Raw genomic sequence first — 18,054 nt, 5'->3', positions numbered from 1 at the left:
AAACCTGTCTCTTGACGGTTTAAGCGCACTTTGTGTCTAAAAACAGTCTTGGTGGAAGACATTCATACCGTCCTAGTACTGTGCGGAGAAAATCATACGCTCAAATAGCGCTCGAGGAAGCGTTTAACAAATACTGTCTGGTCCATGTGTGCTATATATCTGTTTTATTTATTCAGCTGAACCGGATAAGGTCTTAAGCAGAACACACATTGACTTCCTGATATCCAGCGAGAGAAGAAATTTGAGAAAACCACCTAAAGTTGACACGTTGGTTGCAATAGTTTGTTAATCTTTGATTAAACGATCGAGTCCGGGCCGGATTCAATATATTGCTATGAAATATTCCGATGACGATTTTATTTGATCTAGAGCCACTCGATTGCGATCCACGCATCGCGATTGCGGATGTAAGGTATCGTATGCATCTTCCTTCTGAGTGAGCGCTCAGTCAGCCCAGGTGGTTGTCCCGAATTATGGGAACTATATTCTCAATCGCGATCTAACCCGGAACGGGTCGACGACGACTGTTATTGTCCGTGTGACACAGGTATCCGAAAATACCCTTAATATTTTACACTGTTCATTAATCTAACTTTGAATTTTATTTACTCTTCGGTCTTTTCTTATGGTCCATGGTATATCGCGATGCCGCAGTCAAGTGCTACGAACGTCAATACGTATCCTCATGCTTTCGGATAAGTTACGTCAACGTTTCTGCAATTCAGTCATGCTTATTGCTAAGGTGATATATATCAGGTTAGTGACGTTTTATAGCGTCACATATATGCTACAGAAAAGAAGGGCGATCTTGCTTTTTCGTAACATATATTGCACGCGCGCATGTTTTCAAAGATCGCATGCGACAATAAACACAAGCAGTCTGAATCTGAATTCAGTTTTTGTTCTTACTCTTTATTCATTTGTTTTATTAGGAAGTCACTTAATTGTTGCTTCATACATAAATGATTATTATGCGGTGTGCTTTCTTTTGTAACAGAAGGAAAGGCAAGAAACAAAAGTGGTGATTGTATCACTGATTCTTTTTTTTTTTTTTTACAAAGTCTACAATATAGTAAAATTTGAGCAAAAAGGCGCAGCAACAATAAACAAGTAAAAATATAGAAATGCACCGCTAAAGGTTTTGGAGAAAGGCCGCACATATGACACCGCAATAATTTTAAAGTAGTCTGATACTAAATTTGGTGGTATTTTTTTTTTCACTTGCTAATGATGCGCTAGATATTCCTGTATAATTCTCCACGTGGTTTCTCGCTTACCACCGCTAAGTAATTTATAATTAATTTTACTTTCTTCACCAGTTTCGGCTTCGCGGTTTCAGCAGCCGAGCGGTTGTTGTACGGTCACAATTGTCTAGGTCACGCGCGGGATTAAAAAAAAAAAAAGCTTTAACCACAGACTCACTTATTAGCTCCTAATTTTGCGCTTTCAATACAGCCACTTGTTCTGCGCTCCATGCCAGTTTTCTCTTAGCTCTTCTCAGAGCGCGAGAAATGTTGCAGCATTTATTTGGCTAGTTGCATGCTTTTTCCTTCTTTCTGCGCATCTTGTGTAAGCCTCCGCTGGTATTTGCATTAAGCACAGCAAACCCCTTCAGAGTTGACGGTCAAGCGACACTTTTTCTGCAAAATATATTCCCATGAATGATATGTGCTTCCTGAATCAGCTGGTTGCAGGCCACATTCGGAACAAAGACCCTCCAGAGCACTCTACCTATATAGCTCTATCTTCAGCTTTAGATATTGTTGTATTGTACGCGCTTTTTTTTTTCTTTTCCGAGAATATACACTGTAGTGTCCACAGAACTGCGTTCAGGCTTCCAAAAGTTATCACTTTTTCTATGTACAAAATGACAAAGTTTTTTTTTTCTTTTTAGGCTCGATAACGCGCGTAGGCTTCAGATCCAGCAGGTGCTTCGGTTAATTTGGTCCAAGTTGCAGGTATGTAAATTGAGTCAAACGGATCCCGAGGCTCAAAGCTGCACGTCTGCTGCTGCGGGCATGAGTTCTCGCTCGGCTCTTCTGCTGCCAGCTCCTTGGAAGCATTGTCAAACATCCTTGATGGTGCGTGCATGGCTGTCGTCTGCACCACTGGCATTACGGCACTGCGTTTTTGTCGTTTAGCGGCCGGTTGGTCACAGAGGTTCCTCAACTTTCTTTTCGATGTCTTCTTAGGCAGAAGATGGTTCGGATAATGGTCGAATAGCGTTGGTACGGTTGCGGGTTTAATTCGTGGTCTATCTCTAGCGAGCTCGTTGACGATGCCGTTCACCGTCACTTTGAACGTTCTCTCGATGTAGCTCTCCCCAAAATATTTTTCGCGGACAACACACGTTGAAGTCAACTTGCGGTCCTGTCTTTTAATCAGCCGCTTCCACTACGCAAGCTGCGCAGGGTCCGATGGCACACCGAACATAGAAACCTAGTCCTGATTCGAGCGGTAGCCATTCCGACAGAGCGACACGAAACATGTCTTTTCCCTGCCCTGATGCTTTATTTTTAGCATCATTAGTCGTTGCAAATTTAATTATCTAATATGAATGCAAGAAACAGAACGACTAAAACAAAAGAACAGCGTAGACGCGTCCAAAGCGCTCGAACCCACTGATGGCTCGGCCAGCGCAGCTGCGGCAAATCAAGGGCGCGCCGGCGGCCGACGGCGTCGACGGCACCTTTACGATGAGCAGCGCCCCTGGCGGCCAAAGTTGGAAGGCATCGCCGGCGCGGACACCTCCTCCCATTGAGAGAGCCCTCCGCACGGCACACTAGCCAGTATATTCTAGGCACTATAGCCGGGATATGATAGCCGGGATACCGGGTCGATCAGCGCGAAGATTTGAAATATTACTTGCTGAATGTACCGTTTTACTGGTTCCACCGTCAGCTTTTCGCCGTAAAACAAATATTTGAGCAATAATGGAAGATAAGCTAAAGATAATTTCCAGAAATCGTGAGTTTATGTTGCTGATCTTGAACTTGGCCGAATCGGTGAGTTGTCTCGTTTACATTTCATAACGGTCGTCTTTACGTGACCGATTGCTCTTGATCTTCCAACTATTTGGACAGTTAACAACTACCCATAACCTAATGGCGTTTAATTAATACATACATTTTTATTTAAATTTAGGTCAACCAGCTGGTGGTAAGCATCGATGGCACTGCGAACCGTTGCAGCGAGCAAGTGGTGGACTCTGTTCTTGCGATTTTAGACACAGCTGACAGATACGGAGACAGAGCTGTGAGCATTAGATTTTCTTTTACGTGACTGGGTTGGACATGTTCTGTGTCATGCGTTGTTCGCTTCGAAGTTCTGTGGAGGTGTACTACAGTTAACACTCTTGATTTCAGTTGCAGATTGGCCTGGAGCCATTAAAGCATAAGCTAAAGGTTGGAATCGCTGAACTGAGGACGTCATGTGAAAAAAAGCAGCAGCTGCTTTTTATCGGACAACAAGCTGTACCGCTGGGCCTTGAGGTGTCTTTTTTCATTCATTTGCTTTACTTTTCGTGAAATTGATCGACCTGCATGTTTTCTGAACTAGCATTATATTAACTTTTTTCTTTCTTTCTTTCTTTCTTTCTTCCCTTTTTTTTTTTTTTTTTTTTTTTACTTTCAGCTTCTGGCGTCGTTGGAGGAGTTCGAGCTCGCAACATTGGCGAAAGCTCATGATTTGGCAATTCAAAGTGTGAAGGAATTGGAGTCATTGTATGGAAGTCAAGGTGTGGATGTTCATTCAAGAATCCTTGTAAGTTACCTTTTATTCTGTAGATTTTGACTTTACCGAATACAAACAGGAAAGGGATGCAGGATGCTAGAGAAAGTGGTTGTAGTTGGTAGGTAAACTTCTATATGAGTTCTTATGACATTCACAAGGACAAATTACAACCTACACTAATCAAGGAAGGGAGTAGTAATCATACATTAAGCACCCACCTAGAACAACCCGGTACACTACACTCAGGTACCACATAATTAGGTGTTTGACTTCTGGTTTGAAACCGAGTAAAAAAGAGCTAAAACCTCGAAGAGCTAAAATTTAGTTTTAACTGGAAAAGGTCAGTATACGCTTGGCATGCACAGCTAGCTGTCTAGGGATTACGAGTTATACTTAGTCAAAGGACAAAAATTGCCCCCTTCATAACCTGAGTCGCTTTGGGACGTTAAACCCCATAAACCAAATCGAAGGAGAAAATGACCAAAGTACAGAGGTATGGTGATATGGGGGTACTGTTTGATGTAGTAGTGCCGTGGTGGTGCATTTTGAGCATCATCTCGCTACCTCACATAGCTCTGAAAACTGGAATATTCTACCCCCTCGCTTACATCTGCTAGTGTAGCACTGTTTGTTGATTGTTATTACTGCTTAAGGCAGGCACTTGACCAGGCAAATTTCTCTGCTGCACTGACATGAAGCCATACATAAGCAAAAAAGATTAGATATTCTAGCTATCACGATGGTTGAGCAGCCATTCCATGCAGGCCACATGATGCTTGGTCCTTTTGCAAAACCCTGCAGGAAGTCTAATGATAGCATGATTGCCCAGTTTTTTTCAAGTAAACTTCCACTTTTGCTTTTATGTCATGATTTGATCATTTAGCTTATAACTTCAGTTACTTTTTAAAATGGTGATGACATTTTTGTCTACAAATGCAGCTCGAAGTGTCATCATTTGTGAGTTAATTACCAGTAAGCTATCCCTTTGTGCTAAAAAATACCAAGATAAGCTCTTATAACGACTTTTGGATTCAGAGAGATACCACATTATAACACAAACACACAAAAATGTGATAATTTACGGGTCAAAAATACTATGAAGCAAAGAAAAAAAAAAGAAAGAACTGAAAGATGTATTCTAAAATAAACATTGGAAAAAGTCCACTGCATTTTCATAAAATAAAAATCGAAATGTTGAAACCCTGCACATAATGCATGGCTCCCGGCAGACCTAGCCCCCACTATGTAAATTCTACTCTGTTTTAAACTCCTAAAATCTACTTGTCAAAATCAGCAGCCCTTCCTTTTACCCCTAAATGTGTGGCCGCCTCTGACCACAATTTAAGCAGGCCAGTTAATCTTCGTTAGGCATAAGAAAAAAGAGAACAAGGGTTGAGGGGAAGCCTTGGTTCACAATCCAAGCCAAAGCTTTGACTGTGTAGCCACCTTCTTACCCTCGTTTTACTCAGGCTCAGAAAAGAAATAGAGGAGTTTACCAACGCTAATATGTATAAAGTGGAATGTGTGTACTCCAGGCTCTCTGTGACATCTCATTTTCGGAGTAAAATTACTGTCTTCTTCCATGAGAAAATTGCAGAGGGGCAATCAAGCAGTTATTCTACAAACTACAGCCTGACTACATATGCCACTGTTTTGGTTCATAACACTTGAATAGACTTTTGTACTGATGCAGCTTCGCTGCCATGAGAGATCCAGATTGACTATCAGGACTGCTGGTCAGACTTTACTAGTTTACATAGGGCTCAGAGTATTTGAGGGCTTTTACGATTGTTGTCATCGCAAAAGGAACCAAATGTGAGAAAATTTTTGATGATCTTTTATTTTTTATAGTAGTTTATAAGGGTGCAAAAGGAAGTCTTCTGAAGTAGTAGTTTATAAGGGTGCAAAAGAAATAAAAGTAAAAGGAAGTCTTCGGAAAAAGCAACAAATGACTAACAACAGCTAGACGTTACATTCACAGCCAAACAAGAATGTGTTCATGTTCCTTTTGTGTTCTTTTACTTCTTCCAGTCCTTTGTGCTAAATAAGATGAATTTGATGACAGATAAGGATGTTTGATGATACTCAGCAAATCTGTATAAAAAGGTGTTTAACTTTTGTTGGACTGCAGATTGCATTTCCTTCTTGTTTCAGGCTGCCTTCAAGAATGTGCTGCCATTTTTGAAAAAGGCCCAGCAGAGAGTTGCTTCCTTACCACAGCGGTGCATGTTCGAAGGTTTTGTGGATGCAGCTGCAGTTCAGAAGTTTTATTTACGCTTCTTGGCATCCGTTAGTGTGCTTTTGACTGAACATTCAGGCAGCCGTCATGTGAAGGTATTGTTCACGTAACAGTCTTATCTTTACCATTGTGCACGAAAAAATTGCCCAGTTTTTTTTGCACCTTCTTGTCTGCTACTACAAAAAAAAAGAAATGAGATGATCTAATAGAATTTAATGAACTGATCTAATAATAAAATCGTGATCTAATAGAATTCAACAGTCACTCGCTTATCATCTTAATCATTTGTGTTTGTTGACATGCACTGCCATTTCTTTTTAATTTGCTTTGGTTTGCATAATTTCAGTGTATCTTTTTACTTTTTTTTTTTTGGAGGGGGGGTGCACTTCTGTTTCATTAACTTTTGTCCACCTGTTTTGTTTGTTCTTTTCTTACCAAATGACTACTACAGACTCTTCTATGTTTTTTTTTTATTTGTGTAGAACCCCAGTGGTCCTTTGAGGGTTAGTAAATCATAATGATAAAAGGTGACAGTGATTATGCAAAGTTTCCAGAAGCTATTGTATAGAGAAACAGAGCATAGATAGTGGCTTTGTCATTCCCAAATTTATTTTGAGAGATTAGGGCTTTCACTGTGATCACTTTAGGTCCATTGAACTTAACGGGAACAATGCATATTTCGTTCTCCCTTATTTTGGGGATACATCCATACATGTTTTTGTGTAACTAAAGGCACTGTGTGATTCTCCATACATGTTTTTGTGTAACTAAAGGCACTGTGTGATTCTAAATTAATTAACTCATGGCCACATATACAAAGTTGCCCGAGATAGTTTCTTTGCCTTGATCATATTATTACATCAATCTACTGCTGCTATGACTGGGTTGGTGCGTTGTAAAAGTATTCATATTTAGTTCACACATTTATTTATTTATTTACAAAATACTGCAGCCCGAGGGCCAAGCAGAGTGGGCAGGATTACAACAGCCAAGATAAATACCATCTGAGCAAACTTCGAACAAGATAAAATAAAATAAAAATATAAAAACACAACTATGACAATGCACGATGAACATGAAGGCAGACAGTGGTAACAGGGATTGCTATATCTCTTCTAAATATCTCTTCTACATATGAAATAAGCCAACTGACACTAAAACCAAGGAATGCATAAGGGAATATTTTCTAATTGGTAGCGTTGATCAAATCGGGAAATTATAGCAGTATAATTCTATCAACACCACTCGTCAAAAAAAAAACCAAATGTCTCCTATACTTTTTCGGTTACAGTGACTGCTGGCTTTTTTCATGTGTACCTATATCCTAACGAACTCAATTCCTTACCCTTGTGTGCTTATCTCTTCTAGACTCTATGGGGTTTTGCCATACGACAGACGTGTCTGTGGTTGTCCAAACTACGGGACTTGGCTTGTAGTGTTTCTTCTTGTGATTTCTTAGACGGATGGATGGGTGTTTTTGTTGGCAAGATGGATGAGGTAAGTTTTATGTTATTTTGAATGCCTAAAAGTGCAGTATTATATTGTAACACGGGAAAAGTGTACCAATTGCATGAAAAAATATCTATTGTTCAAAAGTTGGCACTGATCGTGGGTGATGCTATGTCCAAGGCAAGCATTCATTTAATGCTATCAAAATAGCTACGTAGAACTTTGGAATAGGATACTTTTTTTAGCAATAATCTCGCTAATGTGCGAGTCTGGTTATATGAATTGGTGTAAAAGCTGCCTATTATTGGACAGCAACTGGATGGAAAAATATTGCTATAGCCCTTATACATTCTTGATTTGCTGCAAGCATTTCTTTTATTGAACATATTTTGCATAGAATATATAGCATATATTAGGTTGCAGATAAGCATTCCAAGAATGAGTTTTTCAAGTGTCTACTGGCTTTTAAATTATGAATGATTTGGGATTCTTTTTGAAAGACGTATCATTCCACTTAAGTTTGTTGTAAAGTAAGCCTGCATTATAATGAAGTTTCTTTTTGTGGTATTTGCTCTGTTTAGTGCAATATACTTCAAGCTGATTTGGGTTTCTCTTGAAAGTGCATGCATTTGAGTCCGTTTTGTTCCAAGTTCATTAGCAGCAGGATAGCACATTGGTCATACTGGCAGGATCTTCAAGGTGGCGTAGATAAAATATAAATGGTGATTCTTTCCTTCTCTTCTTTCACTACAACACTGTAGACTGCTGCAAAGGCAACACAGCTTCAATATGTGAGGTTTCCTGCACTATACTATCTTATCACATGATGGTAATTAAAAATTGGAGGGCTGGAAATAGCCATATTCTGGTGACACCCATTTATGGATCTCACAGCAGTTTACCTCAGTCGGATAAAGCTGGGATGTGACAAAATAGTAACAGTTAAGGCTTGTCGGTACATCACGATGAACCGAACAGGGCTGGTTTGTACAAATTTGTACAAAGGCAAAACCATTGGTCCTTCTTGCTTTTCTGTTCTTCATTCAAATTTGTCCAGATTAGCACTGTCCAATTCAAATGAATGTAGCAGGTGAAACAGAATAACCAAACTAAAGGATATGTTCAATTGGGCAGTCTAGATAAAGCCACAAGAGACAATCCTGCTGTACATCCTTTCGGAATTGGTATCGCTTCTGTGTAGGGTAAAACCTGACAGGTGTCTGCTTAGCTGTAATAATGCAATATTCGGAAGACAGAAGGGGATATACTAGGAATGGTAAAAACAGCCTTGTAAATTACATTAGGATTTAGTTAAAGACACTGCGGCCAGTTGAAAGAAGTGCTGCCAAATGCTGCTTATGCTTTCATTTTTGCTGCAAAAGAAAAATACTGTCGTGATATGATTATGCGTGTCATGCAGTCACCATGAGTAGGGAAACATTTTCTTTTTGCAGTATTGCAATGACTAAATTTATTGAAGTATAGGTTTGCGACTTAATTCCTGAGCCTAATGATGACCAATGTACCCTGAAGTATGCTTATTACTGCGATAGCTATATGACCTACACTCTTTAGAGCTTCATGTTGAGTATCTGAATAGAGAGGTGGAGTGCTTTTCTGAAGCCTTCCACAACGGCTTTGTTAAACTCTACAAACTAAAGTACAGAATTTTTAAGTTTCCACAAACAGGAGAAGGAAACTGAAAATGGTTCACTTTTTACTAGGAATGTGCAAATATTCGAAATCTGTTATTTGATTCATATTCAGTTCAAAACTGATGCCCGGAGTTTTCAGAATATCGAAAGTTACTGAATACACTGCTGAGTATCCTGGAATATTCAGACATGGTAGAATCTCGTTAACTCAACCCCCTTAATTCAGAAAAATCGAACTAGGAGAATGGTCTCGGCCGATGGTCATATAAGTCTATGGCGTCGGACATTTGCAAATTCAAATATGCACATGCTCGCACCGGTTGATTTGGCAAGGGATATCACGTCGAGGTACGGTCCGCGCACTCTGCGATCTGAACATGAATTGCATGGAACAGTGGGGCCTACGCACGTCATGCATGGCGACGGTCGGAAGTTTTCCATTTTCGAAATAAAGCTCGGCAACACAGTTTCGGTATCGCTGCAGCTGCAACTGGGCGCGCGTATTTGAAAGTCCCGGTATTTTTTTACCCTGCTTGGCGCGTTAGTGTTTTTATTTTAGGATTGTTTCACGCTGTTTTAGCGCTTACGCATATGTGCCTTGCTTGATACGCCGAAAAGTTTCACTGCACTGAGTGCTTCACTGCAATGCTTCACCATGTGGACTCATCTCAAATGCAGACAACCATCATGTTGGTGTTCATCAAATAAAGTTACTGTGATGAAATCAGTTTTTGGCAGTTTTTTCAGGCCCATTTGTTAATTCGAACGTTTGGTTAATTTTGAAAACTTTTTCTTGTACCTCGAAGGTGGAATTAATGAGAGTTTACTGTATTCAGTAGCAACATGACAGCTCTGCCTGGTTTCATGCAGCTCTATCCTTTACAATAAACTGGTATACTGAATCCTGTATAGTAACCGTACAGAATTTTCCAGTAGTTTAATTTTGATTGGGAATACCATGTGCAATTCTGAAATAAACAAGACAAACCTTTGTTATTTTCTGTTTATTTTTTTCACTGATCATATATTCATTCGATTATCAAAGGGATTTTTTTAAAATTTTATTCGTATTCTAAATTTTCAGTTTTCACATACCCTTGCTTTTTACACTAGCACATCTGCAAAAGTTATACACACAGTCGAGCCTGGATAATTTGAACCTGGATGTTTTGAACTATTACCTGAATCACATACAGATTATTCCCTTGAAAGTCATGTATAAAAGTACACAAAAATTGCGAGGTTATTAAACCCACATCTCGCTGTTTGTCCTAAATATAAAACTTCATGTCCTGCAATTGTCCTACGGATGGCGCCCTTTGATCACTTGTTTCTCTAGGAGGTGAGTTGGCTGTGCTAAATTGAACCTCTGCTTTCAAACTGTTACTATGCTCTACTTCAGTAGTTCCTTGCAGCACTATCAAAGCTGCAATGAGTGCACAGGTGACATTTTGATGCTGCAGAGTGTAGTTCCAGTGTAAAGTAGGAATATAGGCATATCAGATAGCAGACTTTAGAATGCACTAAATGCTGTTTAAAATCAAGCCTTAATGTAGGCTATTTTTTAAGCTAGACTCTTGCATGCACTAAATTAGCATTTCCAGCATGGTGGCACACTTTGAAGCACAATTCCTTTCTTCGTAGTGAACTCGCAGGGTTTTTCAGTATGTTCAGTGGTCATAAATGAGGCTTCGGGCTCTCATTTTGTCTCATATCGCCTACAGCAAAATTCGTAATTCTCATCAACAAAGGTGTGGGGGTCATTATGTGAGTTGTTTCTGTATTTAAGATCACGTCAAACAATAATAATCGGCTATGAGCGTTAGCGTTACTGTGGCTACTATCGCCTCCCACTAGGACTTTTTTTTGCTGCCTCTTGGAGCGAAATTCGAGATCGCGCGAGTGTTTCATTTTCACGATTGTGTTGTCCAAACTACTTGGAAGCACCATCGTATTAGCCATATGAAAACGCGTTACCTCTATAGGGCATCATCCAGAAATGAAATAGAAATTTATGCCAAAAAACCTATTGAGAGGGAGCATATCAACGAGATTTAACTGTATATTGATCAACTATTTTGCTGTCAGTTTTGGATTTGACATACCTGGGTTTAACTGTATACCAAAGTAGAATTCATTGTCCACTTTTTTTAGTAACGAAGTTCCTATAAAGACAAAAACAGTGTTGCTTCTCCCATGATTTCATTACTATATAGTTCTAGAGCACTGCAGTCAGGATCAGTGCTGTATATTGCCTGCTGTCTCTTCATTCTTTTGGAGAGTTATGCAGGATTTGTAATTTGTCATTGACTGGCCGAATGAGAAAAAGAGCTGTTTCCTGCACATTTTTGTCATCTAAGTTTTGGTTGTTCTAGCACTGAAGCAATAATTTGCTGTGGTTACTTTTCAGGCCATTTATCATTTGGCCCACAAAAGTGGGGCTGATTACAGCTCATCTGTGATGGCTGTTACAAGCCATGGATTGACACTGTGGCAGCTCTTGCCAGAGGATGACAGGAAAAAGCTGATGTATGCCTATGCACAGGTGATTTAAAGGCATATTCTCTGCTTTTTTTAATTCCTGTAGTCTTTACATTGCGAGATTATCACTTCCTGCATATGCATTTGACACATGAAAGCTCGAAGTTTAGTGATGGTTTAGGTTTCCAGTTCATCTGAAATGTATTGTGTATTCAAGTCTATTATAAGGTCAAATATGTGATAAAGTATGTACATCTCGGAACATTTATTAAGCCTATCTTACTCCTAAAAGCCTGATTTTATTTCTAAATTATGTTCTCAAATATATTTCTCTATAATTTCCTTATATTTGTTTGCTTTTCACCCAATGTTGCTGTTAGGGGAAAATACACTTGTTGACTTGTCACATGGTTTTTAAAGGAAGCAAATGTATGGAGCAAACCAATATGGTCCATTAAATGCTACAAACATGCTTTTTAACCTCGTGTTTTGTGCATAATAGCCTTAGTTCCTCATGCGCCATTAAACCCAGCACTCAACAATCAATTTGGAACGGTAGCACAAGAAGCGACAGAATACTGCCATTCTTTTTTCATTGTGTTCATTAAAATATTCGATAACTGTCTCAAGCATTGTCGTGACAGTTTTAGTCACATGAGCAAAAGTCATCTGCGGTTCTTAGTTTTGCTTGTTTCATTCATATAGATTGTGCAGTGTAAGACTGACTTGGAGAATGCAGAAGGGGACAAGGAATGGTATGCTTATGATTTTGTGATTGGTAAATTTTATTCTCTTGCAGTCATTGCTGTTCTATTGTAGCATTTATTTTTTTGTCTTTCAGGAACAGGGCAGAGTTGGAACGTGAAAGGCTGAAGGGAGCTTTGGAGAACTTCGAGGAGTTTGTGAATATCGCTCTTGTGAAAGTGATAGTTCAGGACTACATGACACCAAGTTCGTCCTTTGCAAGGCTCCTAGATGCTGCCAAACGAGATCCATTAGTGGGCACCCTCTTCTTTGTTTTTTTGCAAGTGCTGTTTTAGAGTTTTTTTTTTTTTTTTTTTTTTTTTTTTTGTACGCAAACTTGCCATAAGGCATATTATATAAACTCATGTAAATGGTTTTCCGTGAGGAACCGGAGCAGGCTCCCGCTCTTAGCGTTGTCGGTGAGCCATTTAGAAAAGTCATCTTCCCTTGCTGTGGTTAGACCCACTTCGCGCAGAATCTTTGTCCTTGATTCCCTTGTCCCTGCACAAGTCCATAGCAGGTGGCGAACATCCACTGTTTTAGAGTTGCCACTATTTTGTGTGATATGGATAATAACAGGTGTTTCTGCAATATACTACTATTTTATTTTAGCTCAAGATATGAGAGGTGTTACTTTGTAAGCTTTATTTTGGTTTGATGGCTGCTTTACATTAGAGCTTGTTGGCAGCATGTCCCGAACCAGCTCACGGGCTATGATGGATGCTGTAGTGGAGGGCTCCAGTTACCTGGGATTCTTCAATGTGTACTGTCATCCCACAAAATGTCCCTCATTGAAATGCATTCATTTTGGCCAGTATTGAGCCTGTTTCATCTGGCTCACTTGCTGAGTGCTCTAACAACTGCTGCAAGGCACATGGTTCTATGGGAGAGGGCTCTGGTGTGCAGCGATAAGGTACCTACTACTTATTAGAAGGATATTATCTTACTGTTGTTCATGCAGAGAGGTTAAAATAGAAGCTTGGGCGAGTTGATAATCAAGTTGCATAGAAACACCGCGAAACAAACAGGACGAGGCAAGAACATAACGGTTTGTTAGTCAGCGCTTGTCCTTGTGTTCTTGCTTTATCCTGTTTCTTTTGCACTGTTTCTATGCAAGCAGTGCGGTCCTCCAGGTATAGCATAAGTTAGCCTGCAAGCGTTTTGCTTATCTTACAGGTGTCAGTTTATTATTGATTCAGTGAATTCACTTGTGGTTATTAAGTAGATATTATTGAAGGTGTCATTGGCAGCAGTTATTGATAAATAGATAGATAAATAGCATTACTAAAAGAAAGGCGCCCATGTGCATTTCGATGTCAGTGCACGTTAAAGAACCCCAGGTGGTCGAAATTTCTGGAGCCCTCCACTACGGCATCTCTCATAGCCTGAGTTGCTTTGGGATATTAAACCCTACAAACCAACTAAATAGCATTACTATAGCTGGATACAACTCAAGAATACAGCAAAAAAACATTATTCAAAGGAGGCTCCCCCCCAGCCAATGGCTTTAACTAGTTCTCGTGACATTGCAGTTAATCCCTTGGCGTGAAATTGCAGGTAAGGGCAGATTTGCCCATGAAATGTGACGTCATAACAATCAGGGAGTGCGGGGGCCTCCTTTGAGGAATATTTGGCACTGCGTTCTTATGTTGCATCCAACTGTATCACTTTATCCACACTTGCTTGATGCCTCATAAAATGCCTTTCTTCGGGCCTAGATAAATAGGGTTGCTTTCTTGGAAGGGATTGTTGAAGGATGTGGTGGTAAATTTTTCCCGGTTTTATTTCAGAAAAAAGAGTGCAGCAACAGCACACCTGACCTATCCTCAACCTATAAAAGTGAAACTGCAGCTTTCTGTGCATCTGTGGACAATACCTACTGCATAGCACATTTGGCAGCCGGCTGTACAACAGATGTCAGATGTATGTGCCTTGGGAGTCTACTTTGTTGACATTTCATGTTATAATCGAAAATTCTGTTCTTTAGACCACATTAGTCCAAATTTGTGAAACTGTAAAAATTCTTTTTCATGAAATTTTACTTCTTAGATTCTCTACAGAAAGGGAAATTCCACAAATGAAACATCACAGCTGTTATTATTTTTGTACTTCTTCAAATGTAGCTGTATGAGAGATTTTTCAAAACGTTGCAAAGTTTTGAAGTGGTGAATTTAAGTACAGCCAAGCAGATCTTCTGATGTCAAGTAGAAGGTGACAAATTTGATTCTTGTCACTCTTTTTAACATTGTTACTCCATACACCTCTTGCCCTCTTCTTCTCCTGGGCTGCACCGGTTGAAGCTCTAGTGCTCTTGTGCAGCTCATGCTGGTGACAGGTACAAGTGACAGATGGCGGTAGCTGTCACGTATGCTCCTACCAAGCATGAACCTGCGCTGTTGTCTCTTCGTGGCAGTGCATTGCACCAATGTTGCCCATATGCGCTTTTCAACTAGTTTTCTGGGTAGCAGATGAATTTTTGTGTGCTACCCAGAGGATGCAGTTGCATCTGTATGACTGCAAAGCGAGAAGTTGTGCAGGCATATGAGCCAGTCCTAAACAGTGAGATGCATTAGATTGATCCATCACACTGTGGTTAAGCACAAGATATTGCCCCCAGGTGCAAAATCTCACTAATGTATCCAAAGCTTGAACTTAGTCTGTGTGTACTGTGCATACCTGAGAAATAAGTGTAATAAATGCACCTAGACACTTGTATTTGTTGTTAGTCACATGTAACTGGGGGGCAGAATTCATGTATAGTAGAATCTCGTTGATACATTTTCGATTCATACAGTTTACCAGTTCGTACGTCTAAAAACCTCAGTTGTAAAAATTCTCCGTAGTGTTACACTATTTTTCTTCCAGTTAATACATTCCCAGATAGCTTGATTTCCTGACTACTATTCATTCAAAATTTTGACAAATTGTGGTCCTATAATATGTTTAGCAACCAGCTGCTCATGGGCTAACTCACGAGTGGGCTGAACCTGACCGCATGCGACACGGAGTGCAGCAGTGCTGACCTACCTTGGTGGCTTCTCTGTAGTGCCTATGTGTAAAGGGCGAAGCATCAGAGAAAAAGAATGAGCTAACATAAGAGGGTCATTTCCGTGGAGACATGACATGAAGCTGAGAAATGCAGCAGCGGCTTTGCAGTGCCCTGGAGGCATAAGGGTAAAGCATTTGAGAACTATAACCACACGCTGACATGAGTGGGTCGGCTCAAGGAGCATAAAGAGCAAGAACGCAGCGATGGTCAGCCATTGTGATGTCTTTTCCTTCATGCAATGGTGATGGCGAAGCACCCGAATATGAGGAAACGATCCCAGCTTGCCATTGCCCTCAACTTACCAGACACATTGCTAAATCTCTTCTGCACTAAGGACAACACAGATGTGGACTGAATTATGTGAGAACTAAAGAAAACTATTAGCAAGAAATGCTAATGATTCATGTACATTTTTTATGAAATGAAGAAGTAAATGCCTTTGTACAGCATTCAACAGCTGCATTTTTCACAACTAGGCTGTTTGGATCATACACTTCCACGAAAAATATGCCCCTTCCCTATCTTTTTTAATCAACAGGTTAACAAGGTTTCACTGTATATTGCTTTCACTTCAGATGTAGCATTAGTTATACACTTTCTAGTTTTTTATATTTGGCACATGATTTCCAATGAAGGCAGGTGATTACTTATGCATTAGGTCTCATCAGAAGATTCTTACTCAGTAGTGGTCCAAATATATTTTTCTACAGACCACTGCAACATTACTTAGCAAACAGAAAATCTCATATTTTGTGGTTTGTGTGCCTGTTAGTGTGGCCAGCAGTTTATGTGGCTGCTGCTCTGAAGCATTGTGAAGGAAGTGATTCTTAGAAACATGAACACGTGTGTAGTGGCTTTAGGTTTGCTAGCTACATCAGATTGGGAGAATGCACTAATGAAGGTGCAGGAGGAGTTAGGAGAAAAATGCAAAAATTGATTGAAAGGATTGGATGGATGATCATCTGTCATGATAGCCAATTGCCTTATCTGTGCACTTTTCTAAACATGTGCATAATCCTTTAAAAGTAATATGATAAATACTTTGTGTATTTTAGCTGTCAGCAAACTGTGGGAGCATCTGCGTCTCATGGAATGGCTTGACCCAGAGTTGGTGGCAACTGTCATGTCACTAGTCAGCAGTGGCGACAAGGGCCTCTTGGATGTGCTGGAAAGGATCCAGTATGCCTGGAATTTTCATGTTCAAGGTCTCTTCAAGAGTCTGCTTCATCTCACTGAGCCAACTGCCTTCTTTGTGTGCCTTGGTGAGTGTAGATGAAATGCTCATTAATGTTATGCTCCGACTGTTTGACTTCGACTTTGTCAGCCGAGAAGCATTCATTTTTTATCTTTAGGTAACATTGGCAATGAAATGCAGTTGCCCGAGATAATTTTGACCACCTAGGGTTTTTTTAATGTGTACTGACATTGCACAGTACAAACTGTATTGAGTCACTAATGAGTAGCATCAGCAGGAACTCATAAGCACCTTCTTTGTATACACAGGTCCTATGAACAAAAGACTGTCATTCTTTGTTTTTTTAAACCCTCTTGTAATTGGCAAACTGAATTCTGCTGTGCTGCTTTGAAGATTGCCTACCAGGTGCTATGTTGTTGAGGGCGAATGCTCTGATGCTTTTGTGTCAATAGCACTTGAGCAATATAAAGGGCACCCACAGCAATTGGTACAGGCCTCAGGTGAAGCTTTATGAAACAACATTGTGTTTTTCTCAAGTTGGCAGTGACGTAAGAATCACAAAGGAAAGGGAAGCCACCACAAATTTTAGTGAGCTTACATGTTTAGGAAGTGCCAATGATCCCAAGCTTTGCAAGCTAGGCAGCACATCTCTGCAGTTTGCTGGATATTGGGCTGTCATGTTGATTAATATGGCTGTGCGTATTGGCATGTGGAGAATTGTGTTGTTGTTGGGACAAAGAAATAGCTAGTGGGCGTTCTTAGCATTGTGCTTGTATATGTCTGAGGAGTGACTAAATTATCTTTTTCTTGCCGTTATACTCCAGATGCCTCGCTAAAAAGCAGCATATCTTCCTTGGCTGACAGTTCAATGGATGACAGAACATCAGCTGTTGTGGTCAGTGAGATCTGCTTACGAACAAGCGCTGTGCAGGAACTGACAGTGGTAGCATTTGAAGGCAACACAGTTCCAGAAAATGTTGCAACAGCCTTGAAGAACCTAACGATTGGTAAGGATTTGCTGATGTTTACTGCATTTTCGTATCTGTACTTGGATAATTTTCTGCCACTTGTATTTATCATTCTTATTTTGATCATTGTGTTAGCTTCCAGCTTTGAAAGCTTAGTGCGGAATATAGGTGATACCAGACGAAATAATGTTGTAATTTGGAACATTTATATTGCTGTCGGGTGCCTGAGGTTTGCACAGGCCCTTGAAGTACTTGAATTTCCTTGATTTTTGAAAAACTGTTTCAAGGATCAGAACTCCTTAAATTTGTATTCACTGCTTAAATTACTTGAGAAATTTTCTTGAGTTGGTTTATCTCTAAGGAGCAAGGATACATGATGACTAGGAGTGCCCCTCAGAGTGAATAATTGAAGACAAGGGGAGGATAGACAAAACACAAAGTGACAGTGTGACGCTCGGCAGGACTGCAGGTTCATGAGTGGCCCACTTCTTTGAAAATATTTCAGGAGGATTGTTTTTCCAGTTCTCTCCCTGTCTTTCATC

At 40.1% G+C, this 18,054-nt stretch overlaps 1 protein-coding gene across 1 annotated transcript in view; it reads left to right on the top strand.

Annotated features, from left to right (window-relative positions):
• The first annotated feature begins 2,828 nt into the window (after positions 1-2,828).
• The window catches only part of LOC146206529 (uncharacterized), a 31,763-nt gene continuing 16,537 nt past the window's right edge, over positions 2,829-18,054 (top strand). The window contains exons 1-12 of the mRNA XM_084591253.1: positions 2,829-3,005; positions 3,145-3,255; positions 3,366-3,491; positions 3,634-3,762; positions 5,887-6,066; positions 7,340-7,468; positions 11,486-11,620; positions 12,262-12,311; positions 12,398-12,554; positions 14,091-14,223; positions 16,405-16,611; positions 17,369-17,551. Of these exons, the coding sequence (XP_084447379.1) occupies positions 2,934-3,005; positions 3,145-3,255; positions 3,366-3,491; positions 3,634-3,762; positions 5,887-6,066; positions 7,340-7,468; positions 11,486-11,620; positions 12,262-12,311; positions 12,398-12,554; positions 14,091-14,223; positions 16,405-16,611; positions 17,369-17,551 (1,612 nt within the window). The 5' untranslated portion in view covers positions 2,829-2,933. The remainder of the gene's footprint in view (positions 3,006-3,144; positions 3,256-3,365; positions 3,492-3,633; positions 3,763-5,886; positions 6,067-7,339; positions 7,469-11,485; positions 11,621-12,261; positions 12,312-12,397; positions 12,555-14,090; positions 14,224-16,404; positions 16,612-17,368; positions 17,552-18,054) is intronic.

Source organism: Amblyomma maculatum, chromosome 1, assembly GCF_055883805.1.
Source record: "Amblyomma maculatum isolate TAMU_Amacu chromosome 1, ASM5588380v1, whole genome shotgun sequence".
NCBI lineage: Eukaryota > Metazoa > Arthropoda > Arachnida > Ixodida > Ixodidae > Amblyomma > Amblyomma maculatum.
This window is presented reverse-complemented; position numbering and strand designations above follow the sequence as displayed.